Source organism: Gymnoscopelus braueri, assembly GCF_963280865.1.
Source record: "Gymnoscopelus braueri genome assembly, chromosome: 1".
NCBI classification, from domain to species: Eukaryota; Metazoa; Chordata; class Actinopteri; order Myctophiformes; family Myctophidae; genus Gymnoscopelus; species Gymnoscopelus braueri.
In genome coordinates, this window is record NC_137603.1 from 23,879,936 (window position 1) to 23,907,636 (window position 27,701).

General features: G+C 42.9%; 1 protein-coding gene across 1 annotated transcript; it reads left to right on the forward strand.

Moving 5' to 3' along the window:
• Window positions 1–212: 212 nt before the first annotated feature.
• LOC308088042 (uncharacterized protein) lies at window positions 213–27,701 on the forward strand. The gene is made up of 6 exons (XM_080432380.1): window positions 213–280; window positions 3,311–4,223; window positions 4,332–5,053; window positions 12,731–12,922; window positions 21,780–21,951; window positions 24,061–27,701. The coding sequence occupies exons 1-6, from the start codon at window positions 233–235 to the stop codon at window positions 24,240–24,242; spliced, it is 2,229 nt and encodes a 742-aa protein (XP_080288506.1). The 5' UTR covers window positions 213–232; the 3' UTR covers window positions 24,243–27,701.

The following is a 27,701-nucleotide window of genomic DNA, read 5'->3' on the forward strand; positions in this document are numbered from 1 at the left end:
GTGATACATGATCTATTTTTTTTAAGACGTACTTGTAGTGGAAAGTAAAGCAGTGTGTGTGTGGATGTGTATCATGAGTGTGTGTGTGTGCGCGCCCGAGCATGCTGCTGTCACTGTGTGGTGAAGGGGGTGGAGCCAGCCGCAGGGCCCGCCTCCTCTCCCTCCTCACAGTATATAAATAGGAGTGGAGGAACAGACGCTGTCCTCACTCAGTGCACTTCAACGCTAAAGAATGAGGTCCCTGAAACACCTGAAACACCATCACAGCAAGAGGAACGGGGTGAGTTAAGGGGGAGGGAGGGAGGGGGGTTGAGGCGGGCTAGACGGGTGGTCAGGTGAGGGCGTGGGGGGGAGGGGGGGGGGTCAGTACTGGTGATTGATTGGCCTTTGACTAGCTGACAGACAGGTACTGTATGAGGAGGCGACAGTAACCCAGATCGTTGTCTTCCTCCTCTGGTGACAAAGTTTGAGGTTAAAGAACGAGAGGTTGTTTGTGTAATTAGTGTTTGTTTGTTTTTAAAGAGTAAAGTGATGTTGTGGTGTTGATGTTAACTCGTTGTCCCCCCCCCCCCCCCAAGCAGCTCTCAAAGACGTCCTCAACTCCTCTGCGTTGCTGTTCCCTCGCTCGTTCACTTCATCACTTCTTTATCTCTCGTTTTGTCTGGCTCTCATTTTGTCATTTTCTGTATGTCTGTCTGTTTCCTTCTCTCTTTGCTTTTGCTCACTGCTTCTCTCTCTCTCTCTCTCCCTCCCTCCCTTCTCTCTCTCCCCCTCCCTTCTCTCTCTCTCTCTCTCTCTCTCTCTCTCTCTCCCCCTCCCTTCTCTCTGTCTCTCTCTCTCCCCCCTCCCTTCTCTCTCTCTCTCTCCCCCTCCCTTCTCTCTCTCTCTCTCTCTCTCCCCCTCCCTTCTCTCTCTCTCTCTCTCCCCCTCCCTCCTCTCTCTCTCTCCCCTCCCTTCTCTCTCTCTCTCTCTCCCTCCCTTCTCTTTCTCTGTTTCTCTTTCTCTCCCCCTCCCTGCTCTCTGTTTCTCTTTCTCTCTCTCCCCCTCCCTTCTCTCATTCTCTCTTTCTCTCTCTCCTACTCCTCTGTCTGTCTGTCTGTCTGTCTGTCTGTCTGTCTCATTCTCTCTCTCTCTTTCTGTCTGTCTGTCTCTCTCTCTCTCCCCCTCCCTTCTCTTTCTCTTGCTCTCTTTTGCTCACTGCCTTGCTCTACCCCTCCCTCTCCTCTCTCACTCACTCACCCTCTCACTCTTTCACTCTGCCCTCCCTCCCTCCCTCTCTCTCTCTCTCTCTGCCTCTCCAGTGTCTTTCTCTCTTTCTCTCTCACAGCCTCCCTCTCTCTCCCCCTCCCTTCCTCTTCTTCTCCTTATCTCTCCTCTACCTCTTTCTTTTTTTTCTTTTTTCCCTCTCTCCCCCTCCCCTCCACTAGTCTGTCTTGCTTGCTCTTGCTGATTCTCTCTCTCTCTCTCTCTCTCTCTCTCTCTCTCTCTCTCTCTCTCTACCTACCCCTAAGCTCTGTCTCTCTCTCTCTCTCTGCTTTCTCTTCTTTTTTTCTCTGTTCTCTCTCTCTCTCTCTCTCTCTCTCTCTCTCTCTCTCTCTCTCTCTGAGCTTTTCAATTCTCTTTTCATTTCTTAATCTCATTCATTTTTATTTTTCCCACACGTGTGTGTGTGTGTGTGTGTGTGTGTGTGTGTGTGTGTGTGTGGGGGTGTGTGTGTGTGTGTGTGTGTGTGTGTGTGTGTGTGTGTGTGTGTGTGTGTGTGTGTGTGTGTGTGTGTGTGTGTGTGTGTGTGTGTGTGTGTGTGTGTGTGTGTGTGTGTGTGTGTGTGTGTGTGTGTGTGTGTGAGAGAGGGAGAGATAAAGCCATCAAATTCATTGACACAAAACTCTGACACACACACACACACACACACACACACACACAGACTCGCACTCAAACATACACACAACACACATTGCCCATACCTACTGAGTGACTGTGGATTAGGAAGTCTGTTCTCCATGGTCAGATGTGAGGCCAGGGAGGTTGGTTAGGACAGACATCACCTGAACCACTGACCTCCTCCTCCCCTCTCTGTCTCTCTAGATTTGTCTCAAGCCTGCTTTATGCTTTGTCGTACAACGGTGTCCCGTGGCTGTAGATTGGCCTTTTTCTCCAACGATACTGCCGTACGGCGGGCATAAATTAGACATCACTCTCTGTCTCATTGTCCCACTCTCTCTCTCTCTCTCTCACTGTCTCTCTCTCACTGTCTCTCGACAACTGGCACAGACACACACTATGATTGGACAATGAGCTCAACAACGTGATCCCTATTGGATTAGAAAAGATGAAGGGCACATTCCTATTGGAGGACAATGCACTTCACTTCAAAGGGCCCTAATGCTCCATCCACCAGAAGATGTCACATTTACACTTGGACGTTTCTTGACATAATTGTCCGGATAGTGTTTTTTGTGGGTGTAGCTTATTATGTTCTTCCAAACGTGCAGATTTGCGATCCATAAAACAGATTGTCAACAAAGACGGACTTATTTTTTCTATATCGTAAATGTTATTGGCAGAACTCCTGATATCTGTAGAGTAGTCTCGCATACGATCAGAGATCTCCGCCTACCAATACATCTGGTGACATCTAGAATTCTAGATTCAATGAATGGGCTAAAACTAGGTGGCAACAACTCAGCCACTTTTTAAATAACAGCGTTGCAGAATGGATGCAACAACTTTAGTGTGGTCCTTTGTATTGAGACGTTGATATGATTTGTTTTCAACGCAGTAGGCGTATCGTAGGCTTGCAACCGCATCGTACGGCAAAGTATGAATGGGGGTTCACTGTGTTGTACAGTACATGCTTTTTTCTTCGCTATTCACGCACAACACTGTTTTACAACTAAGTGTAAAATACGGCTTACATGTTTAAGACTAATCAATTTAGTCAATTATAAAAAATCTATATTAGATTATTTTTGTGTTGATTTGTTGATCTATAAAAATAAATGAAAAAAATGAAAAGGTAATTGATAGAATAATTGCTAAGTAAATAATTGATAGCTGCAGCCTTAATATATTTGGGGTTCAGATTTGTTAAGGCCTGACTGTTGCAGCCGTATTGGACTTCATGGTCCATTTATGCAATTGTATTTGATTGGTAAAATGATAGTAAAGTCCAACACACCTGCATGAATTCCCCAAAATGTATTTGATTTCATCATTGATTATTAATAATTTTTCATTATGGATTAAATTGATTGATAAATTGATTTGGTTGATTAACTGTTGAGTGTTTGTCTTGTGCTTTGCGTTGCAGGAGGAGGCGAGCCGGCGCCTGGGTAGATGTGAGCCCAAGGTAATGGCCAGGCTGGTGGACGCAGGCACACAGACAGATCCCGTGGTCGTGCTGTCCTTGGCCCAGGCCGCCGTGCTAGGTCTTATCTCCCAGAATGAGGTGTTTGGCGCCACCATCGCACCCAACGGATTCTACACCGGCGAGCCCAAAGAGTCCCCCGCGCCACCAGTAGACGGAGTCGACTACGAGTACGCCGACCAGCTCATCGGAGCCAACGGAGACTACCTGGGCGACAACCTGGGCGAGGACGGAGGACAGATGCAGCCCAGTTGCAGCCAGCGCCGGTGGCAGCAGGGTCCCCCGCCGCACCCCGACGTCAAGATGGTGGTCCACCCGGACCGCCACGGGGGCGACGGGTCCTCGTCGCACGTTAAAGGCGAAGGCGTCAATCCTGGCCTGACGTCGTGCGTCCACATGCTGAACACCTTGGCCACCAGAGGGGGCTTGGTCCCGGTAGACTCCACCGCCCTGCGAGGCTCCAGCAAGAGCTGCTCCGAGTGCGACCGGGACACGTCCAATCAGCAGCAGCAGGCCAATGCCCACGGACACCCCCCTCCCCCCTCCCAGGTGGGCCACCGGGGCGGAGGAGGAGGAGGAGGAGACCCGAGCCACAGAGGGGGCGGCGGGGTGCAGGCGCAGCAGCAGCGTGGCATGGGGGGTAGCGGCCACGGGGGGCGCGGGGGGGGCGGGGGCAGGGAGGATGAGGAGGAGGTGGTGGGGCAACAGCACCCGGGCATGATGAAGGCCTCCAGCCAGCAGGAGGAGGCAATCAGCAGCTACTTCCAGACCAGCGAGGTTGGAGGCTACGACTCCGGGGAGATGGGGATGGGCGGAGAGTACGAAGACAGCGGACAGGGCATGATGTGGGCCGAGGGTAGCGGGGGAGGGGGAGGAGGAGGAGGAGGAGGAGGAGGAGGAGGGGCGGGAGGAGGGGGAGGAGGGGCAGTGGCCGGAGGGGGAGGTGGGGCAGTGGCGGGAGGAGGAGGAGGGGGAGGCGGGCCTCATCAGCCGCACCCCCAGCACCACCAGCCCCCGCGGCGGCACGGCGGGCGGCGCGTCGACCGCCTGGACATCAACATCCAGATCGACGAGTCGTACTGCGTGGACGTGGGAGACGGCCTGAAGCGCTGGAAGTGCCGCATGTGCGACAAGTCGTACACGTCCAAGTACAACCTGGTCACGCACATCCTGGGCCACAACGGCATCAAGCCGCACGCCTGCCCGCACTGTGGCAAGCTGTTCAAGCAGCCCAGCCACCTGCAGACCCACCTGCTCACCCACCAGGGCACGCGGCCCCACAAGTGCACCGTGTGCAAGAAGGGCTTCACGCAGACCAGCCACCTGAAGCGCCACATGCTGCAGCACACCGACGTCAAGCCCTACAGCTGCCGCTTCTGCCGCCGCGGCTTCGCCTACCCCAGCGAGCTGCGGGCGCACGAGGCCAAGCACGAGCGCGGCCGCTGCCACGTGTGCTCGCAGTGCGGCATGGAGTTCCCCACGTACGCCCACCTGAAGCGGCACCAGACCAGCCACCAGGGACCGCACACCTTCCAGTGCACCGAGTGCAACAAGTCGTTCGCCTACCGCAGCCAGCTGCAGAACCACCTGCTGAAGCACCAGACGCCGCGGCCGTACACCTGCTCCCAGTGCGGCCTGGAATTCGTTCAGCTGCACCACCTGCGGCAGCACTCGCTCACCCATAAGGTACTGTCCCCGCCGAACCCGGACGCCTCGCCTACCGCTCCCACCATCCAGACTCCACCCAGACTGCCGTAGTCACAGAAACACACTGTACCGTTACCGTACCGTAAACTGTAAATATCAATGTCTAATTTCACATCCTTTTTTTAGGTTTTTTTTTCTTCTTCTTTTGTCGTGTAAAAACAAAACAAACAAAAGACAGAATGAGTCATTAGTGGAGAGCGAGAGACAGATGTTAAAAAAGCGAGGCATTTGTCGGGGACGCCAGAGGAGGCTGTGACACATTCTCTGTCCTCAGTTCATCTTCTGTCCTTCACCCTCTGAGCTGTGAGTGAAGCAGGCAGGTAAGAGCAACCTCTACCCTGGCAGCCATCCATCCTCCACGCTGCGTCCTTTCAGGAGCACTTCACCCATTTTCAATCTATCTTCATATAATTGGTCCTGACTAATGCTCATTGTAAGATGGCACCATTTCTGTCTACTCAATCTGTGTCTCAAGAGGTGGGCTGTGGACAGTTCAGAAACCTGCCTATAATGACATCATCGGTTTCCTCCAGTGACGTCATCAGTGGTCATTTCTGGTGATTTCAAACTTTAAAAAAAAGGTTTTGGTGTAAGTGCAATGGGTCGATTTCAGTGTGCTAACTTTCCAGTAAGAGAAAGTCTGTAGTTTCTATTAGCTTGGAATCCCCATCGATGATTGGGGATTAAAGTAAGGTGACTGAACTGTCCACAACCCACCTCTGAGACACAGAGCGAGTAGACAGAAATGGTGCAATCTTAAGGGCCGTTCACTCACACCAAGCACTTAAACTATAAAGATATAGCTTTAAATATCAAGTGGATGGCAGAGTCCACACCAAAATAATTATAATCATCGTGCTTAGTGTGAATGGCCCTCAATAATGAGCTTTAGTGAGGACCAATTATATGAAGATATGGTTGAAAATCGGTGAAGTGCTCCTTTAAAGGAATACTTAACCCCCAAAATGACTCAATCAATCACTCACCCCGTGAAGCTTTGACATCATGGATATTGTTTTTGTTTGTGTCGCATTCCTTCACGGTGAATGAAGAATCCAAAGAGAATATACTGTACTTGATGAATTGAAGAAAATAGGGGGCCAGGATTAAAGGACCATGAAACTCTAGGCTGATTTTGTTGTTTTCCAGATCAGGTTAAAAAACTACAGCAGACATGGCAGGCTAGTAAGCAACACAGTTGCAGCTAATGAACTTAATAATGGTTGTGTTAGATTAAGGTTTGCCCAGAGCCACGGTAGTCAACAGGTGTGTCAGTGCACATTTAACACACTTAAATGTAACACACTCATTATTAATTTATGAGCTACAGCTGTGTTGATCACACATGTGCTTCATACACGTCAGAAGCGTCAGCATCCCATTGTGGCGCGCTGACGGCTTTGAAGCGTGTGAAGTCTTAACGCATGTGAGTCGTGGAGTTAAACATTGGTGAACTTTGACCGGGTGCCAACCAATAGGAAAGAATTGCCGGCATTGACCCCACTTAGCAGCCATTTCGCTCAGTGAGTCAAACTGCTCCAACGTAAAGTAAAACAAACTACACGCCAGAAAATTGGCAGTCTTGCCTTTGCTGTCCACAAACCCCAAGGCAACATGGGAAACTGACACGTCTGAAGTCTCAGCTTCCGTTGGTTTACGAGTCTTACGACGCATATGAAGCTTATTTGTGACTGTGCCCTGTGCAGCCAGCCATGTTAACCTTCTGTAGTTTTTAGCCTGAACTGGAAAACAAACCACAGAATCAGCCTAGGGTTCCATCCCCAACAGCAAAATCTGTTTCAAAATCTGTTTATAAACTCTCACACAACTCTCACAGTATGATCCAAGTGGCATGTATCCAGTCATATCTTCAGTACTTCCAAAACACTGCATGTTATGTCAAACTTTACTATTAAAAGGTTTTTATAAAGTTAAAGCTCTATATTCTGATAGTAATTATTGGCCCTGGTGTAGCGGGTAGAGCATACGCCTTTCATGCGGAAGGTTGTGGGTTCGATCCCTACTCTGTGTCGATGTCAGCAAGGGCATGCGGTCACAACGGGTCCCTAATGACAAATCAAATGGGTTCAAATCTGAGCCAAGTCTTCTCCAGGAGGCGTGTCTGAAGCCTGTCCTGGACGGGAGACAGGAGTCTCCAGACGTAAAAACAGATGATGATTCTTAGAGTAATTATTGTTATAGAGAGTCTCCCCGTCTCTCCAGCTCTTTAATACACAGAAAATACATTTTCAGGTGGGACATCACTTTCATCCAGAAGAGATAATTTATAGTGTACCAGTTCACTTGTTTATCATGTATCCTGTGTGTGAGCTCTTTCTCCTGAGTGATGGGGAAACCCCTGTTACTGAATAAACTCTCTTTAGAAATTATGATCAGAATATAGAGCTATTTAACACTTATTTTAACAAACAAATGAACCCTTTAAGTACTGAGGACACGGACTGGATACAAGACCACATGCAGTGAGAATTGTTTTGGAGTTTACAAACAGAATTTTTACATTGTTTTGCTGTTGTAATTCTTGGCCCCCTATTTTCTTCAAAATAGGGGTCCAGGATTCATCTTTCACCATAAAGGAATGCGACACAAACAAACACACTCCGATGTATTCAAAGCTTTGTGGTGGGAGTAATGGATAATAACAAATAAAAAAAGTCATTTCAGGGGTGAAGTATTCGTTAAAGCCTTAGCTGTGTGCTGAAAAATAGCAGATCTACAAGCTCACAGCATGTCACAGCGTGACACGTTGTGAGCTTGTAGATCTGCTATTTTTGGGTTGCGTCGCCCTGTTGGATCCTTATGTTCTGAGTGGAAAACTCCACAGCGTTCAGCCCCGTACTGGAGACGAGATGTCTTACAAGGCATTAAGATGAGATATTAAAGCTAATGACAATAATAATTAATAACATGCTAACATTATTAATGTGAAACGGAACACAATAACCTGATTATATACTATACACTTTGATCTCAGTCCGTTGAGTCACCATTTGTCACAGTGAACAATGTCCTCCCTCAGAACCCAGCCTCTAATCTGATGTGATTTCATTAAGACACAACTTGGCGGCACTCCATTGACAATGATTTGGAGACAGACTTAACATACTTCAAAAATGTGTGTGAGCTTTTGCATCCAAATCAGGATATTTAGTAGCTGCAGAATTTGGCCAAATTCATGCAGAATCACTCCCTGGGTATAGTGTCTCCTATTGATGATATCATCAAGAGAGTCATGACTTGTGTTTGTAGGATTTTTGATAGGCTTTAGTTAAACACTTAAACCCTACTGTATATAATTAGTTGACCGGAGTCCCCCAGCTCCCTTGCCCCGCTCCTTATTTCAATCTACACTAAATCAAAACATGTCACACCGTGACACGTGAGCTTGTAGATCTGCCAATATCACTGAATATTTACCCCTGAGAGTAGGGCCGCCAGGGTTCAAGTGGTTAAGATAACAGATTACTGTAGAGATACAGTAACCTGACTTCTCTTCAAGGGCAAATTGAATCCTTGATTAAAAATAAAACATTTTTGGATTTCTTGGACTTAAGTCAGCAAGGACCTAAAATGCTTGACAAATAGGATGTGTGACAAATAGGATGTTTGGAGATAACAAAGAAAATCCCAAACACCAAATCTTGCAGAAGGATAATTGATCTTCTTTGCTGCAGAGCTGTGCAATTTCATTAACTGTAAAATCTTCTAAAACTAGAATGTTAGAATTTCAACATGAAGTCAGACTTTCGTTTTTTCTTTTTTTGCTTGGGCCTTCTCTTATCCCGGTCAGAACTCCACACGAGACAGACAAGAACAAGACATGAGAATTAGATTAGGGTTGACTGCTGCTTTTCAGTCCTGCATTTTCACAAGGTTTCATGATAAAAAATGAAAAGTCTCATGAATAATATATTTGTCATATAACCTAGTCATAGCCTTCATTTTAAGACACTTTAGTAACAGCGCAGTGCCCCAGTCTGTTCAACATACAGTACATACACACACACACACACACACACACACACACACACACACACACACACACACACACACACACACACACAAGCATACACACATGCACTTACACACTGGTTTTGTAAACCTTTGGGGACATTGCATTGACGTACCACATAACCTTATGAAACTTCACTGAGATCTAATTGGGGACACCCATTTTGTCCACAAGTTGACATGCTGACCCCAATCAAGTGGCTTCATGTTTAATATTTGTCCCCAAATGAGGCCTATGTCAGGAACACACACACACACACACACACACACACACACACACAGTCACAGTGGACATTTGATAGGTAATCACTAGTATCATCTTGTTAAAGGTCACTCGGAAGCAGCTGCATTCAAAGTTGTCATTCTTTTGATATCATTTAACTCTGAAGTCCTCATTTAGAATGTTGAGGTCATTCTGAAAGGGTTTCCAACGCGTACAGATACAGGTACAATACAGATATGAATATGCACTTGTGTATAGCAGTGGTTCTTAAACCTTTTCATGTCAAGGACCCCCAAATTAACACATATTAGCCTGCGGAACCCCATTTGAAAAGATACGGCAGGGACCCCCATAAGAGATGTTTACAGCCATACTACAGATACATGTACATACAGATATGAATACATACTCAGATTACTGAGATACTCAGTTCTCAGATTCAGTTAACTCATTCACTGCCAGAACTTTTTTATTTTTGCGTTTGACAAACTGCCAGAGATTTTGAATAGAAAAAGAAAGTACTCAGGAGCCAAGATACAAAATGTTTAAGTTTTAAGTTAACAAGGAAGTGGATTGGAGTCTAGATCTTCAACAAATCATATCTCCTTGGTCTTTAGGTTAAAAATTAAATAAATAAATAAGAACATTTTTTTGAAAAATTTAAAAGTCGTTTTAGTCGTTCTTGGCAGTGGGGGCTTAAAGGACAAAAGTCGTTTTAGTCGTTCTAGGCAGTGAATGAGTTAATGAGATAACCCTCATTTGCCAAAAAAAAAGGCAAATCTGAGAAAGGATTCAAACTCCTACTTAAAGATATATAAATGTATATAATACGGTAGATATAAAGGTATACAGTAGGTACCTGTAGATGTCTTGCTGTATCTGATAGAATTAGTTTAAGCAGTTTTTATGTGGGAAATGCGTGAACCAGCTAACCCCTTAAGCCATATAGAATTTGTAGTATGATAAATGGCAGAAATATCAGATCTACAAGATCCCAAGGTGTCGCGTCTTGTAGATTGATATTTCTGAAACATTTTGACAATGCGCAAACATTTATTTTATTTATTATATTACTATTATTACTATTAACAGCCTATAATGACTTTCCCAAAATAGGCATGCCAGGTTGAATGTGGTTAAACATCATAAATCATGAATCATAAAGAGTTGTACAGCAGTCAGCAGGCTGAGAACATTCTCCTTTGTAGCATCCATTCACTGCTCCCTCTGCTGGCTGATGCAGGAACAGACCTGTGTAGTGCAGACAGTGTGTGGGATAGCAGTCTGACAGCCTCTTCTGGCTGTATACAAAACCTGTCTGTCAAAGTGACCTATAAGTCATATTCCCACTCATATAGCTCACTAACACTGTTTTAATTGGCGTAGCTTCCAAATAGAGCTTACTAGATATTTGGCACTGAACACCAAGTAAAGGTAGCAGCACATGAAGACCAAATGGTCCTTTTAGGTGAAATCAATGTTGTACTTTAATGGGTTCATAAACCAAATACGACCTAAAACACTAGAATACTTAGTTTAGAAGTCCATTTGGACCCTGTAAATATAATCGTAGAGGATGCAATTAGTGTGCAGTAGATGAGGATTTGTAGAAGAGAAAGGCCTGTAACAGGTCTGTAACTCAGAAGAGAAAGGCGTAGTACCTAAAATGGCTGCCATGTTATTTTTAATATGGTCATATAAACGAGGGAATACGTCAGTATGTGGATATTTTAATTCTGTGTGCATGAACATTTGTCAGCTGGCTCTTTAACCCATTAAAACCGGGAAAGCATCTCTGTCATTTTAGATTTTTGCATTGGCTATTCAAAAATAGCAGATTTGCAAGCTCACAGCACGTCACTTTGTGCCGTGGTGCGAGCTTGTACATCTGCTATTTTTGTGTGAGAACTACTCATGTAGAAGGCATTTCTAGACTATAATCGGCCTCAGGTCTTAATGGGTTAAACACCCGTCAATAGACTGGAAGACATTGTTGGTCTTGTGCACTGGCCCAACGCCCGTTTCTATGACAACGGTATCAAAACTCCTTTGGCACACATGGCAAACTGTTCCAGACCAGTGCTTCTCAAACTTTGTCATGTCAAGGACCTCCAAATTTATATTTATTTGGCTGCTGGTCCCCATATTTTGTGCCAGGGGACCCCCATACAAGATTTGTGTTGTTAAAATGTTGTACAATACTTGTCCAGGTCTACTTGTTACTTTTTCCAAGATGTTTTGAAAATACTGTAGCAGATCGGCTATTTTCAAGTAGGCTACCCGATGTAGATAGGGTTAAAGTGGTTTAACGGATTATGATGCTATCTTAACTAATTTTGTCGGGACCCCCTGGAACCCCCTCAAATACCTCTGGGGGTCCCTGGACCTCACCTTGAGAACCACTGTTCTAATTGTTTTAAAACAATATAATAGCCTAAATCGACAGACTTAAGCCCCATTTCATATTTCGCCGTACTACGGTGTTGTGAAAAAAATACAGAAGAAAGCTGATTTACAAGCCAATCTCAGATCAGCTATTTTCAGTATTTTTGAAAATTTAAATAGACAAATCTTTTCCCCAAAATCAATTAATTTATTAAACCAGGCCTTTTATTTATTTATTTATATATATATATACACGTGTGTGTGTGTGTGTGTATATATATATATATATATATATATATATATATATATATATATATATATATATATATATATATATATATATATATATATTTGATCATATATATATATATATATATATATGATTATATATGATTAAATCGATAAGTTCTATTAACTATTGCAGCCCTAGAAGAACGTTCACATTTTAACAGTTATGTTGACCTCCGCAGAACAATGATGTCATTTGGCCTAAACAAACAGATCTACAAGCTAACAATGTATCGCAAAAGCTGTACATTGTTAGCTTGTCCAGTAGATCTGTTTTTTTTTTGGCCAAGGGACTAAATTAAAGCTTCAGTCTGTAAAATAGATTAGAGATATTGCGCTTCTGAGCTTCAGGCAGTACTACTTGTCAACCAGTAGGTGTCCTACCTGACAACAGGGTTTAAAAGTCTCAGTGGAAGAGTGGAGAGTACCCATTTATCATTTTCAATTTTATAGTGTTCCAGTTAAAATGTTGTCAGCTCATTTATTTTGTTTGTTTCATCACTTCAGTATCACTTGTTTATCCTGTATCCTATATGAGTTTTCTTTTCTGAGCGGACAAAATTAGTAAAATGTATATTCTGTTACCCCTGTTACTGAACAAACACTCATATTGTCTCAAAGATTGCTATGGGAATATAGCTATTTACACTTTTAACCACTTACAACACATTTAACATGACCTGTAACCCACTCACTCAACGTCATGTTTTTGTTTTTGTGCTCCACAGGGGATGAAAGGCCACAAGTGTGACGTGTGTTCCAGAGAGTTCACGCTGTCGGCCAACCTGAAGAGACACATGCTGATCCACAACAGCATCCGTCCCTTCCAGTGTCACGTGTGTTTTAAGAGCTTCATCCAGAAGCAGACCCTCAAGACACACATGATCGTCCACCTGCCCGTCAAACCCTTCAAATGCAAGGTGAGGGTCAACGTTAAGATGCTAGCTAACCGCTTAGCAAAGCAGTCTATTTAGTTTAGATTTTTTGTTTTTGATTTGTTTGAATTCGGTTTTCATTAAAACTTGGGTGGTGCTCGCATAACGACTAAATTGTCGAGAAAAGGGGGTAAAAAAGTAATTTGTTTTTAAAGCGGGTTTGCTTGTATTTTTTATTTTTTGAAAAGGCTTAATTTTATTTGAGTTTTTATTAGTTTTAGTGTTCGTTTCAGTTTTTAATTCTAAAATGGAGTGTTTGTCAGGAGTGAGATTCAAAAAGGTCAGGAAAATAGCTAAACTAGCAGATCTACAAGCTCACAACTTTATTCCAGTTAACTAAAATGCTTTGTCAATTCTAGTTTTTGTTATTTTGTTAGTTTTAGTTAACTATAATAACCCTGCAGCTTAGTAGACGCAGTCTGTGTCCAAACGCTTCGCTCAACTAGACTAGTGCTTCTCATACATTTTCATGTGTGTCTTCACTTACACAGATATTTATTGAAGAAATAACGTTTCGGTCAACTGACCCTCATCAGGTAGCTGTGGCACCTGATGAAGGTCAGTTGACCGAAACGTTATTTCTTCAATAAATATTTGTTTAAATGAAGACAGTGTGCGGGGCCACTTCTTTTGATCTTTTTAGTATTTTATTTGACCTTTATTTATTCAGGTGAAGTCCCAATGAGATATAAGATCTCGTTTACGAGGGAGCCCTGTTTAGGGTAGCAGCAGTACAAAAACATACAAACATTTACACGTTTAAAACATTTAAAATAAGAGTGGAACAGAGTAACAACGCAAGAAAAATAAGAAAAATAATAGCACCACTAGACGCATAAAAAAAAGTCCTAAGCGTGATCAAGTCCTCAAGCTTCAGATCTGTCTGCAAGTGATTTCAAGCTGCAAGGGCAGTGCACATGAAGGCTCGTTTGGCAAGTTCAGTTCGAGCTTTATGGACAGTAAGTAACAGGGAGTCACTTGAACATAAACTGTAGTTACTGGAATATCCCACCCAACCCTGGCATACAAGGTACAATGGTGAGTGAGAGACTAGCAGCCTGTGACAAACCTTAGAGCACTGTGATACACCGTATCTAACCACTGCAAGCATTTGGCAGTGAGTGGCATGCATGTAAATCAGATCACCATAGTCCAAAAAGGGAAGGAATGTAGCCTCAACCAATTTTCTCTTGGCGTCAAAGGAAAAAGCACAATTTATTTCAAAAATAAAATCCTTTAGCTTCTTTACCAAGTTTTCAATATGACATTGGAATGTTAAATTGTCAATTAAAATTCCTAAAAGTATGTTCTTTTACTGTGAGACTACTTCAATTTGACTGCCCATACAAAGTTACTATGCCAGAAGGAGAAGTCGATGTCAATTGGAGAACAACATCAGTTTCTTCTTTGGGGCATTCATCATAAAGACGAATGCCACAAAGACGTTGGCCGTTCTCTCCTGCGCACTTTCAAAGGGTCAAATCAGGTCTACAAGCTTGTAGAGCTGCTATTTGCATTATTTTTGAATATTTCTGAAAGTATAAAATAGGGCTTAAATGGCTAAAATGTTGCCTAGTTTGCTCGGAAGCCACCTCAAGGATCCCTGGGGGTCACTGGGCCCCACTTTGAAAAGCACGGAAATAAAGACTGAGGACAATCTAACAGCTTTTGTTGTTCAAACTGAGTGGAATCAATTGGACTTAAAACAGGACAGGGTGTTAACGGTGTGGCTTCCAAGTGAATCTGGGACGTCATGTGTCCAGTCTATGATGTCATCCGTCTATGACGTTGGTCATGTCCATGTTTGGACAAGGTTTCAGCCCAATTTCACCGCCTTGACTTCCATAAAAATTTATGTTTTAAAAAGGAAAATATTTCAGAAAATACAAAACATTATGTAAAAACAAATTCAGGGAGTTACTTCCGTGGCCTCCTGCATTGCGTGCAAGACATTCTTGTAGAGACATCTATCTATATCAGTGGTTCTCAAAGTGGGGTCCAGGGATCCTCAGGGTTCCTTGAGGGCGTTCCAAATTTACCGTTACAGCTCTGTAACTCAGAGTTATGGGGGTCCTTGAAATAAAAAAGTTTGAGAACCACTGATCTAGATATCTTATCTATCTGTCTACCTGTCCGTCCGCCCACTTTGTTCCTCTTCATAATATCGCCCCTCAGCTTTCTCTGTCCTTTGCTTTATAAAACTAGAATGAAGTTGAAATTTAAAACAAATCTAATTATATCCCCCAGGTGATATATGTGTTTTCTGTTTACTGATTTGCGTGCGTGTGTGTGTGTGCGAAATTAGTTGCAAAGATGCCATTAGCACTTGAGATGATTGAAAATCACAACCCTGTTGATCTGATTCTTCCATTTGGTGCAATTAAACTTAATTACACTCTGCAAAGTTATTCATCAAGGCCACAGGATGAGGAATAATAAAATGTGCTGATGGAACAAGCTCTGGCATTGGCTACCAGATGTGACACCTCACACAACTAATGTTTGGCATTGGTAACTTTTATGTCTACTTTCAGAATTTGGAGAACTGGCAGAAAAAGACTCGCTCGCTGCATAAATATTAAGGAAGACTTCTTAGACAGAGACTTAAGAAAATAGAATTACTTTCAGGATTAGAAATGAACGTTATGATTTAGCTTGTAAAGATGTTCTGATGAATTTTACAGTCCATTAGCCACTAGGGATGGAAGTCAGACTTTCTCTTGCAACACGTTATCGATGGCGCCAAGTATATTTTATCGCAACATGCAGGTGCTCTACAGTATATTACCGATTCCCCCGGTGTGCAAATTCGCGGCACAAGAGACTGCCCCATGTGAAGAAGATAAACCCAGCAGAAAAGGATGCATATACTGTAACACATTCCCTAGTACCGTACATGAGTTAGTCTGGAGTCCAGCGTCCTGACTGGAACCAAAACCTAACACATGGAGTTGTGAATCATCAAAGTCTATGACAGATTATTTTTATACACTTTCCTGTGCCTGCATATCCGGATTCAAGATGTATTTTATTGTTAGTCTAGTCTTATATACTGTACAAAGACAAAGACAAAATGACTCTTGTATACAGTACATGAGAGTGAAATTCTTGTTGTAGCTATAATAGAGGATATGCGCATGCTTAAAGTGAATGGCACATCGAGTGGCAAAGCGAGTGGCAAAGCAACATGCAAAGTGAGTTTAACATTGTTTAATGTTGTTTAATGCAATCAGATATGACTTTTCTGTTTGGATGCATGGGCTGTCAAGGCCAGAAAGTATTTTTTTGACACTCAGTAGGCATTCCTGCATAACTTCCGGGTTTGATGATGATGTCACACGCATATCCTCTATAAACAAGAACAAGATTTAGTGAAGAATAGCAGAAATAATGAACTGTAACAAAGAAATAACAGAATAGCAGCATTAATAATACGATGTCTGTACTAGGCTCTACATGCAGGGTCCCCACGGTCATGAAATTCCTGGAAATATTTTGAAATAAAAATTTAAAAAATCCAGTACTGGAAAAGGTTTGGAATTGATCAAAGGTCCTGGAATTTATCAAGGGTCCTGAAAAAATATTTGGCTATGCATTGTTTTTGGCTATTGATTTTGTTAACACAAAACATTTTCATAAACATGTATAACATTACACGAAATATGTAACATAAGTAGTTTTTCACCGAACGGGCTGTGTGATGGCAGCCTAATGTATGTCTCAATTGTTAGGTTGCACTGCATAGGGTGCCAGGTTGGTGTCACGTGATAAAAAGAACAGAGCTATAAGCTCACAACGTGCTGCAGCGTGATGAGTAGTTAGCTTGTAGAGCTGTTTGTTTGTCACGTGACACTAACCTGGCAACTTGTGCAGGTTGTTTTTTGAATATTTTATTAGGCAAAAAATGTAAAACAGCACAGTTACATTTAAAATACTTTGTCTAACAGGTCCGTTCATAAAAGTCCTTGCGGACTTGTTTCCAATGAGGGCCTTGGTATTTAATTCATAGGCATATATAGTGGCACCACAGTTCAAATATCATTACAAAATAAACAGCCAAAAACAATATATAACACTATGTACAACAAAAAAAATAAAAAAGAGGGGAAAAATATATGTACAAGAACAGGGGGGGGGGTCTGCTGTCTAACGGGAAAATGGTACTACCTCCACCTTTGGCCTCCTGAAAGGTGATTTTTTAAGGCTCTTTTAAATGAGCCCAGCGAACTGCATTTTTTGAGGGATGGAGTTAGACTATTCCAATCCTGGGTGGCAGTGCTGTAGAAGGAGAATTTGCCCATGTTTGATTTATGGGTGGGTGGTACCAAATTGTTGTTAACGCTCCCTCTGGTATTGTGACTGTGGGTGTCGCTAACCTTTTGGAGGTATTTACTCAGATATGCGGGAATTGGGGGCATATCGGGCAAATTTGCATTTACAATTTTGAAGGCCAGTCCCATTTTTAGTTGTTTAACCCTGTCTTCCACCCTGAGCCAGCCTAGGCTGGCAAAATGGGTGGGAGAAAGGTGGGTCATGGGCCCCAATCCGAGGAGTAGCCGAATCAGTTTGTTTTGGGAGGTTTGAAGCTTAGTCTTCAGTGACACTGAGGTGTTGGAGTACCAGGAGGTGCAAGCATAGTCAAAAAGTGGTTGAATCAGGGCCCCAGAGAGGGTCCTGAGGGCCTGAGGGTTGACAAAAGAGGAAACTCTGCCCATAAATTTGGTTCTCTGGTTTACTCTTTTGACCACCTTTGTAGCCATGCTATCACCTGTCAGGTATTTGTCAAGTACACAACCCAAATAGGTAATCTCTTCTTTGCTAGAGATAATTGTGTCATCGACATTGACCTTGAAATCATTTACATCCATCTGTCTGAGGGAATGTTTGGTCCCAAAGAGAATGGATTCAGTTTTCCCAAGGTGTAGTGACAGTTTGTTATCGGTAAGCCAAGTACGGATTTTTGAGAGTTCGGAGCTGAGCGCCTCCTCAACTTGCAACTTGTCCTCTCCCGAGATCAGGAGTGCCGAGTCATCAGCGAACAGGAACAATTTGCAGTTACAGGCAGCACTCATGTCGTTAATGTATAGAAGAAACAGTAACGGCCCTAGAATGCTGCCCTGAGGAACCCCACAGCTCACCGGGAGGGATGAGGACATGGTTCCGTTGATGTCAACCACTTGTTCTCTTCCCTCCAGGTAAGATCTCATCCAGTTTAGTGATGTGCAGTCAAAACCAATCGCCCTCAGCTTATCAAGTAAAATTGAGTGGTTTACAGTGTCGAACGCTTTTTGGAGGTCCAACATGACCATGCCGCAGTATTTGCCCGCGTCTACCTCACGTTTGATGTAGTCGGTCAGATACAGTAGGCATGTGTCAGTGGAATGGGAGGTTCTGAAGCCCGATTGGAATTCAAACAACAGTTTATGCTCGCTGAGGTAGCTGTTGATTTGTTCTTGAATTAATCGCTCTACAACCTTTGAGATGGAACAAAGGATGGAAACAGGCCTATAGTTGCCAGGTTCTAATTTGCTTCCTTTTTTATGCAGAGGGATTACTCTTGCCAACTTGAAATCCTGTGGGACGTGACACTGGCTGATGGATAGGTTTGTGATTTGGGCTACTATGGGGGCAATAGCAGTAGCTGCGTCTCTGAGGAATCTGGTGGGGATATTGTCAAGGCCGGTGGCCTTGTTTGGCTGGAGGGCGAGTAGTTTTTTCTGCACATCATCAGCATTTACTGGTTTGAATGAAAAGGAGTCTTTTTTAGCCCCTAGTTTAACATAGTGAGCATGGATGTGGTCAGAGCCGTACAAACCTGAATGCTGAGGAAGTTTGCTTACCAACTGGGTTGCAATGGTGGTAAAAAAGCTGTTAAAACAGTTTGCTACCGCTTGCTTGTCGGTAATGAGCACGCCACTTGAAATAATGCAGATGTTTGTAGCTTTGGTTTGAATTTTGTTGTTGCAGCCCAATTTCTGTAGCGCTTCCCACAGCTTTTGTGGGTGGCTTTTGTTTGCCTCAATACTTTCATTTAAGAAATTCTTTTTGGCAGTTTTGACCAATTTGTTTACTACATTTCGTTGATTTCTGCATCTTTCAAGTAGTTGCACATCTTTGCATTTCCTGAACTCAGAGTACATTTTGTTTCTGAGTTTGATTGCATTTAGGATGTCTCCATTCATCCAGGGTTGTGTACGGGCTCTGACTCTCACCACCTTCTTGGGCGCTAGGCTATCAATAACAGACACAAAAGCAGTTTTGAAACCAGTCCAAGACTCCTCAGCCGAGGAGCCACCGAGTACATTTGACCAATCCACTTTCTCAAGAGCTGTTGTGAGAGCTTCTGATGAGTACGTTTTCACAGCTCTGCAGCTGATCGTGCTATGACAATCAACTACAGATCTGTGAAGCTTACGCGTGCAGAAAATGATGTTATGGTCGCTTAGACTGCACTCAATGACTCCACTTAAAGGAATCCTCGACTGGTCTGATGTCAAAATGAGGTCAATGATGGTCTGAGAAGTGGGGCCTACCCTTGTGATATTTTTTATCATTTGGGTGAGGCTATGCATGTCACAGAATTTTTTGAAAGATTTAAATATGGCGGCGTCTTTCCGGAGTACATCCGTATTGTAGTCGCCAATCAAAATCAATTCTGAATTTCCAATGATTGCCATGTGCTCCTCTAATAAATCATAAAACTCATTTTGACCTGGGGGCCTGTAGATTGCGCCAATTATCAGGGGTTTAGCGTGAGGATAGGTGATTTTTATCCAGACCGATTCCGTGGAGTTGTTCTCCAATTTTGGGTACACATTGAAAATGATGTCAGATCTCACATAAATGCATACCCCTCCTCCACAAAGAGTTCTGTCTTTCCTAATGACATTGTAGCCTATAATTTGTGTGTTTGCTGTCCCAACAAACAATTGCGAGCAACATGTGAATAGTCGGTGAAGCGTAAACGAACGCAGTTAAAATATATCGGTTGAACTAGTAGTATGATCCACAATGCCAGGGAAATGTTTGTTTAATAATTTGTGGCTTACAAATGAAAAGTTTAAAGACTGGGTAAAGCGAGAAGAGGACCCGAGTAGAGCTGGCTGGTTTTACATAATTATGTTCATCCCTCCTTGTGTCTGACAGTATCCTCTTGTTGAAAACTTAATAGGAAAAACATAGGAAAACCTACAACAAAAGTGTAATTTAAAATATCCTTGCATCCTTGCATTACTTTTAAATTTCATAAATGGGGCAAATGCAAGGCAATATTATTTAAAAAAAAAGTCATACGGATGCCATAATGAGTCTTGTATTGCAGTGAGTGCATGCCCTAATTTTGCACGAAATGTGGAATGGAATTGTACCATTCTATATTCTATGCTTTATTTTTGCTACACTGCCTATCTTTGGGCATTGTACATATTAGTAAGAGACATTATTGCGCTGAATGATTTTTATGTAGGCCTGGAAATTGGGCTAAATATTCTGGAAAAGTTTTGGAAAAGTTTTGGAAATTCATTGCTAAAAATGTGTGGGGACCCTGTACATGAAATGTCTTCGCAGAAAATAGCCGATCTACAGTACACCCTCAAAACCCATTACAATGCAGCGCGTTGTAAGCTTGTAGATCGGCTATTTTAAGCGAATCTACATTTTTATGACATGCCCGGAATAGGGACACTAGGGTTCATGTGGTTAACACATTGATTGCCAGAGTTATTTCAGATTGTTTGCAGTTTATTGCCAGAGATTTTTCATTGAAAAAAAAAAAAGTACTCAGGAGCTGAGATACAAAATTTTTAAGTTTTAAGTTAACAAGGAAGTGGATAGGAGTCTAGATCTTCGACTAATCATATCTCCTTGGTCTTTGGGTCAAATAAAAAAAATAAAATAAAAAAAACGAGTTAACTCGATCTTGGCAATCAATGTGTTAAGAAAGGACTGTATTTACTGTATAGGGTGCTCAGGTGGTGCAGGGGTAAAGTACCTGTCCACCACCACAGAGAGACTAGGGGTTTGGAATCCACTGTGGTGCATCCAGCTTGTATGAGCGTCTATACAAACACAATTGGTCGCGGGAGGGTGACCTTTTGTCGCTGCGCTGGCAACTCCCAATGGGCTGGGGTGGAGCCAGTCAGCGGGGAATGTTCCCCAGGAGGAGTAGGATGGAGGCTCTATATCCTCCCAGTGGGGGCCTCCTCACTGGCAGGTGAGCCGGTAGGGTACAACAGCAGTGGCAACACAGAAATGTGTGGGGAGGACGTCATTGGCACAACGACTAAATGGGGAGAAAAGAACTGATACAAATAATTGGCTTCCCTAAATAATGATAATTAACCCATTAAGACCTGGAACTGTGTCATTTTTAGATTTGAGCTAAAAAGCATTATTTTACACTTTAGGCTATTCAAAAATAGCAGATCTACAAGCTCATAGCAGCTTGTAGTTCTGCTATTTTTGAAAAATCGTGAAAATGTGTGCAAATCTTTGAATATATATATTTTTAAGGCGAACATTTTTAACTCAAATCTTTGCTTCTGGGGGGTCCCTGGAACAAGATATTTTGATGGGGGTCCGCGGCCAAATACATATAATTTTGGGGGTCCTTGACATGAAAAAGATTGAGAACCACTGATATAGAAACATAGGTTTTTCAGAATACTGTTGGGATTTAGGAGACATGTAGAATCGGCTTCAGGTCTCAATGGGTTAAAAGAAAGTATGTATAGCACAATATGTACATTGGTCATACATTGGCCGTAGTATTCTAGGTGTTTGAAGGTGCTGTGTGCAGTGAGTATGTGTGTCACAGTATGTATCCACGTCTGTTTTTTTCCAGGTATGCGGCAAGTCTTTCAACAGAATGTACAACCTCCTGGGTCACATGCACCTCCACGCTGGCAGTAAACCCTTCAAGTGTCCCTACTGCACCAGTAAGTTCAACCTGAAGGGGAACCTCAGCCGACACATGAAGGTCAAACATGGAATGGAAGTCTCGCCTGACGGACAAGGTGAGACCTGCTGCTCTCCTCTGCTTGTTTGTGTGCTTGTCTACTGTTAAGGGCTGTCCACACCAAGCACTACAACAATACATATAAATATATTGATTTAAAAATAGTTCTAACTCAAGTGACAGAGTCCACATCACAACTATAACGACGATAGTCATAGTGCTTGGTGTGGACGGCCCTTTATGCCTGATTTAACTTTTGGTTGCGCAATTCCACACATTATGAGCTTGTAAATCAACTACAGTATATGTCCAGTGTGCAACTCTGGTGTGCAACTTAGTGTAAGGGTATGGTCACACATTCACAACTGGAAACAATTGCATCCCGTTCACTTCTATTCTACACGAGTGAAGGAGGGCGGGGGGGGGGGGGGTTTAGCTTCCGGTTTCAGCACACTGGTACATTACATGTTGGCACGTCAAGTGCGGTTGCAGCTCGTGCCGTCTCGTACGATCTGTCGCACCTCGTACCGTCACGTCCCATGCCATCGCATCACGTGGCGGTTTGACACTTCGGCATGAGTTGGCTACTCTCCTTCAGTTGCGCTTGTGTGACCCCACACTAAATCAGGCTTTAGTATTTGTCTCCACAGACATGCAGACAGACAATATCACAAGGGCACATGCCAGCAGTTGCACTCTATGCCAGGTTATCTTTTGCAGAATTGTGGGTATTTATTATAATAAACATTCACATTTTGCCGTCTCCCCTGTTATGTTCTTGTTAAATGTCTTGTAGTGTCTACGACCATAAAGTAAATGAGGCATGTCGCAGCGCTGATGGTTACATGGACCGTGGAGGTGCCTCAGTGATGCTGCATTGATTTTACAATGAATTCATGTTCCAGTAAACATAAGGCTAATACTTTTTGGCTCTGGCATCTACATGTAGAGACAACAAAAAAAGTACATTACCGCTAGGGTTGTTTAACGATGCCTCTTTCAAGCATTGATCATTTGGAAAGATTTGGAAAGATTTTTTCAACAACCGTACAGTATATGCAGGTCAACTAGGACTACAGCCTGAATTTGGATTTCATTTCAATTGTTTTTTTTACTTCTTCTGAGCCTTTATTGATAGTGTCAGTGGAGATAGCCAGGAAACAGAGAGAGAGAGGAGGGGTGTGACATGCAGCAAATGACTCAATACCACCCAGCCATTTTGAGAGTAGTCATTACTATAGAGTGTTTCAGCCCGGAAACAACCCGACTCGACAATGTATGCTAATTGGTCGATCAGGGCCATATAGCAGATCTACAAGCTATAACAAACAAGTGTGCACCCTTGGTTGTGCTAAAGAGGGATAGCGAGAACAGAAGGGAGGAATGTTTGTTTTTTTGTGTGTGTTTTGTTCTTTGCCGACTGCCAGTAAGAAGAGCGACGCTGTGGGCTGACTTCCAAGTAGATGAACTCCAAAATAAAATCTGCGTTGACTAGTCATATCATTGTGAGTTTTATTCTGAAATCCCGCTGCCAGCTCCAGGAACTAGTTAGTGAATCTCCTTGTTGATGCTTGTTGTGCAAGACGCACCGACGAATGAATGGATTATAAGTTGTGGGCTCATTCAAATTAACTTTTTTACTACGTGAAAACCATGCACTGTGTGGAATTACTGACCTTTTATGATTGTCCGTTGCAGTAGGCTAGTGACTGGTGAGTCGTTTTTATATCATCCATCCAGGATTCATGGATGATTTTTGTGTGAGTGCGTGCATGCATACGTACGTGTGTGCGTGCATACGTACGTACGTACGTACGTGTGTCCACTACGCAGAGCCACACTCCTCACAAATAAACGTACTAGAAGTTGATTAAATGTGACCATGTCACCGTCTCTTTCTCTCTCTCTCTCTCTCTCTCTCTCTCTCTCTCTCTCTCTCTCTCTCTCTCTCTCTCAATTCTGGTCCGGTTCAGGCAGGGTCTTCATTTTCAGGCCGGTTGAGAACTCTAATATAGGGTTATTTAACACTATTTGAATTAAAATTCACCTAGTGTACACCCCCTTTAATTACTACATAGCTGCAGTATTGGCTGTATTTGTTATAAAAAAAGACCGTTCAAGTGTTAAATAACAACTACTTTTATGTCTTTGTTGTTTTTTGCCCTAGCAGCGCTTCCAGAACTGGAAAATCAGGGAGAATATGAAGGTCAAAATTTCAACTTCACCTCACCAGACAACATGGACAATAGTGGCTCCCAGAACCTCACTAAGCTGACCACAGCCAACATAGAGGACATGGAGGAGTACTACAACTTTGGGAAGGACACAAACACCTACACTACACCATGAGGACTGAAGCTCCTTCAGAGGAACGTGGTTCTTCTGAAGACCTCCCCCCTACCCCCACCCACCCTGCTGGAGGTGCTGTCCAGGCTTTGGGAGAGAGACACTGGGATGCATTTATCGTTTCTTTGTTTTGACCTCCTCCCAAGAGCCCAGAACTGCTAGAACTCTTCACGGGGGAGAGAGAGAAGGAGGAGACGCACTTCAAAAGGAGACGTTGTTTCAGCTCTGTTGTTTGATAACAGAGACACAGAGACCTTTAGTGGTCTGGACGGGAGCTCATTTTTTGGATTTATTACTCCACCGGTATTAGACTCCGACAAAAAAAGAAAAACGTTTCTGACGGACAAATCTGTATGTCGTGTGTATCGGTTATTTAAAAGAGAAAAAAAATAAACGAAAAAGTGTCAGTCACGGAGCCATCGCAGTTACATTTGATGTGCTTGACATTTTGTTTACCATTTCATTCATTCACAAAAGAAAAAAATGGTATGCCCTTATATTTTTTACTTAAAAGTGCCAGCCAGTTTGCAACTGGGCCTCCACCGTCTCAGCTATTTACTCTGTATATCCAGCATTTGATACGTAGTCACAACATACTCATTTGGTCATTCATTGGTTTGAATGCTCTTACTTAACAATTCCTAATAGTAGATACTTGTCTCCTACCCCATCTTGAATACGAAGGAATCTGTTTTTGCTATGTGCTTTGTGTGTGCGTGCGGAGTACATTGCAATCCATTTTCTACCCAGGGGTCCCTTACTACCAAAGTTGCTACAGTTCAATGTCATGTGGCACTAGAAAACCACGTCACCGACATGTAAAGCCCTCCTCACTGTACAACGATTACGCAGAGTTCAGTGTGTTTACTGTTTACCCAACTTTTTTTGTTTTTGTTTCACGTGGTTTACCTTTTACATAAATAGCCTTTCTTTGACCAAGTCTGACACTGATGGAACAACAACTCCAAATATCCACTGGAGGTGGTGCCCGTTGTCTTCCATGCATGTACAAATTCCAATTATTAAGTGCTTAACCTAAAGCCACATATGTTACCCGTCGCATCGGGCCCTTTGTGTTCCATAATATTCCATATTGTTCAATAAAGAGGTGCTTTAATCCCGTCTGTGCCCGAATGTCTCTGTATTCCCTCGTTTCCATTGAGTGTAATACCGGCTTTCACCTGCTGCAATAGCACCACTACACTCATTGAGGAATACAGTGATATTCAGGCACAAACAGGATTAAACATGGAATATTACGATGAGGCGGGTAACATCCATGGCTTTAGGGAAAGCACTTTATATTTAGAATTTGTACAGGAGAAGTTAAGTTTAAACAAGGCTGCCCAGTGGATATTTGGACTGACAAACGTACAAAATGTCAGTATCATAAAAAATGTTTTAATAATAATCTTTGTCAGTCTTGGTCCAAGGCTAAGTGGTTAATATTTTTTTATTTTAGTTTCACGTGGTTTACCTTTACATTAACAATCTATCCCCTGTAGTACAAATACACTACTGTAGTTTTGAATAATTACCGAGTGAGAACAGTTAAGTACAATGCACTTTTCATCGAAAACCTGGCGTTTAGTTTTTTGTTTTCTTTTCCTGCGAAGGCTGTTTTCTGCAAGTAACCGAGAGGAACTTGGTCTCCTCAAAGAGGAGGCGATGGACAAACTCTCAATTAAAAACCACATGAACCCTAGCGTCCCTATTCTGAGGCGAACATTTGGCGAATATAGATGATCTGTGAGCTCACAACGTGTTGCTACGCGACATGAGCTTGCAGATCGGCTATTTTTGGCGAAGTCATTTCGTTGTTGAGGGAAACACTAGAGGATCTAGTACAGAACCATGGGGGACCCCGGTCAACTAAGTATATAGGGTTTAAGTGGTTAATGACAACGATATTATTGAACACAGACAGATCTGCCTCTTCAGTAGGTTTTTATAACGGCTGTTTCAGTGAGATGGATAGGTCGCTGTTTGCGAGCTGTTCGTACGGAGGATCAGCCATATGTTCTTGTCGTTTGTAGGTTCAGCACTCTGTTAAAATCAGCGCCGGGTTCAATTCACGTTCAATTCCGCTTCAGCCTTAGCACACAAAGTCTGGTGCGTTCTTCTTTATCGTTTGACGGGTGACAAAAACGCATCAGATTTGGTGTGCAGTGGTGTGCGTCATCCCAAAAATGTGCACACTTTCACTTTTTGTGGAACAGAAAGTGTGGTGAGCTAGAATTTGATGTCTAAAAAATGCATTGATATAACATGAAGATTGATATTCAATATATTGATATTTTGTTACAATAATCAAAGCATAATTTCAGGTGTGCAATGGTGTGTGTCATCCAAAAGAATTGCACCCTTTCCCCTGGGAAATGAATATTAATTCATGAATAATTCAATAATTTTCCAAATTGTGAGAATATAGCCCATCTACAGCTCATCTTTTTTTGCTGTATGGTGGTGTCAAGCTTAAAGGAGCACTTCACCTATTTTCAACCTTAATTAGTTCTCACTAATGCTCAGTATAAGATGCCGCCATTTCTGTCTACTCACTCCCCTTTTCCACCAGGGTTGAACCGGTTCCGTTCTTTTTCCCCGCCTAATTTTGAGTGTTTCCGCTGAAAATGAGTTGGTTCAGAACCCTAAAAAAAAATACATATTCTTGCCCCCAATTACAATGGTTCTGCTTAAAACTGGTGGAAACGCGGGCCAGTTTGCGGCCGGTTCCCTGAAAGGCACCAAGGTTCCAAGAATCTAGAGCGGAACCAGTTCTATAACCAAAGTTATTTTGGTGGAAAAGGGGCCAGAGGGCTGTGGACAGTTTAGAAACCTTCCTACCAATGACATCATCGGTACGCAGGTTTGGTCATTTCAAGCTTTTTATTATTATTATCATTATTATTATTATTATTATTATTGCAAGAACAGTGGCTTCTATTTCAGCATGCTAACTTTCCAGGAAGAACAAAAGCTGTAGTTTGTATTAGCTTGGAATCCCCGTCGATGATGTCATTGGTAGGCAGGTTTCTGAACTGTCCATAGCCCTCCTCTGAGACTGAGAAATGTTGTCATCTGACCACTTATATGAAGATAAGGTTGAAAATGGGTGACGTGACATTTAAGTGTTTAATTCTGAAGAATTGTGAAAAGCTCTCATCACAGGGAGGTTGTCGGTTCCAAACCCTGTGACTTGTGTGTTGAATTGACAGTGGATGGACCCCCGTGCTGATGCTGCTCATACTGTAGTTGTGTTTTTTGGGGAAGCCAGTCAGTCACCTCCCCCTGTCCTGCCATGCAGGACAGACAGACAGACAGCGTTGATATGCACACTAATACCACAGGAATGGTCTACTAGCTCTGTTCTTTTGTTTTCTTTTTGGAATGAGGAATATCAAACTGAGACCTCATGGATATTGACCATGATTTATTTAATAAAGGATCTCTAGTTTAAAGGAA

Excerpts from the sequence above, each read along its gene's own strand:
- LOC308088042 (XM_080432380.1), top strand. The coding sequence starts at position 233 with ATGAGGTCCCTGAAACACCTGAAACACCATCACAGCAAGAGGAACGGG. Across the intron at positions 12,923-21,779 it reads TCAAACCCTTCAAATGCAAG|GTATGCGGCAAGTCTTTCAA; the intron begins GTGAGGGTCAAC and ends GTTTTTTTCCAG. Across the intron at positions 21,952-24,060 it reads AGTCTCGCCTGACGGACAAG|CAGCGCTTCCAGAACTGGAA; the intron begins GTGAGACCTGCT and ends TTTTTGCCCTAG.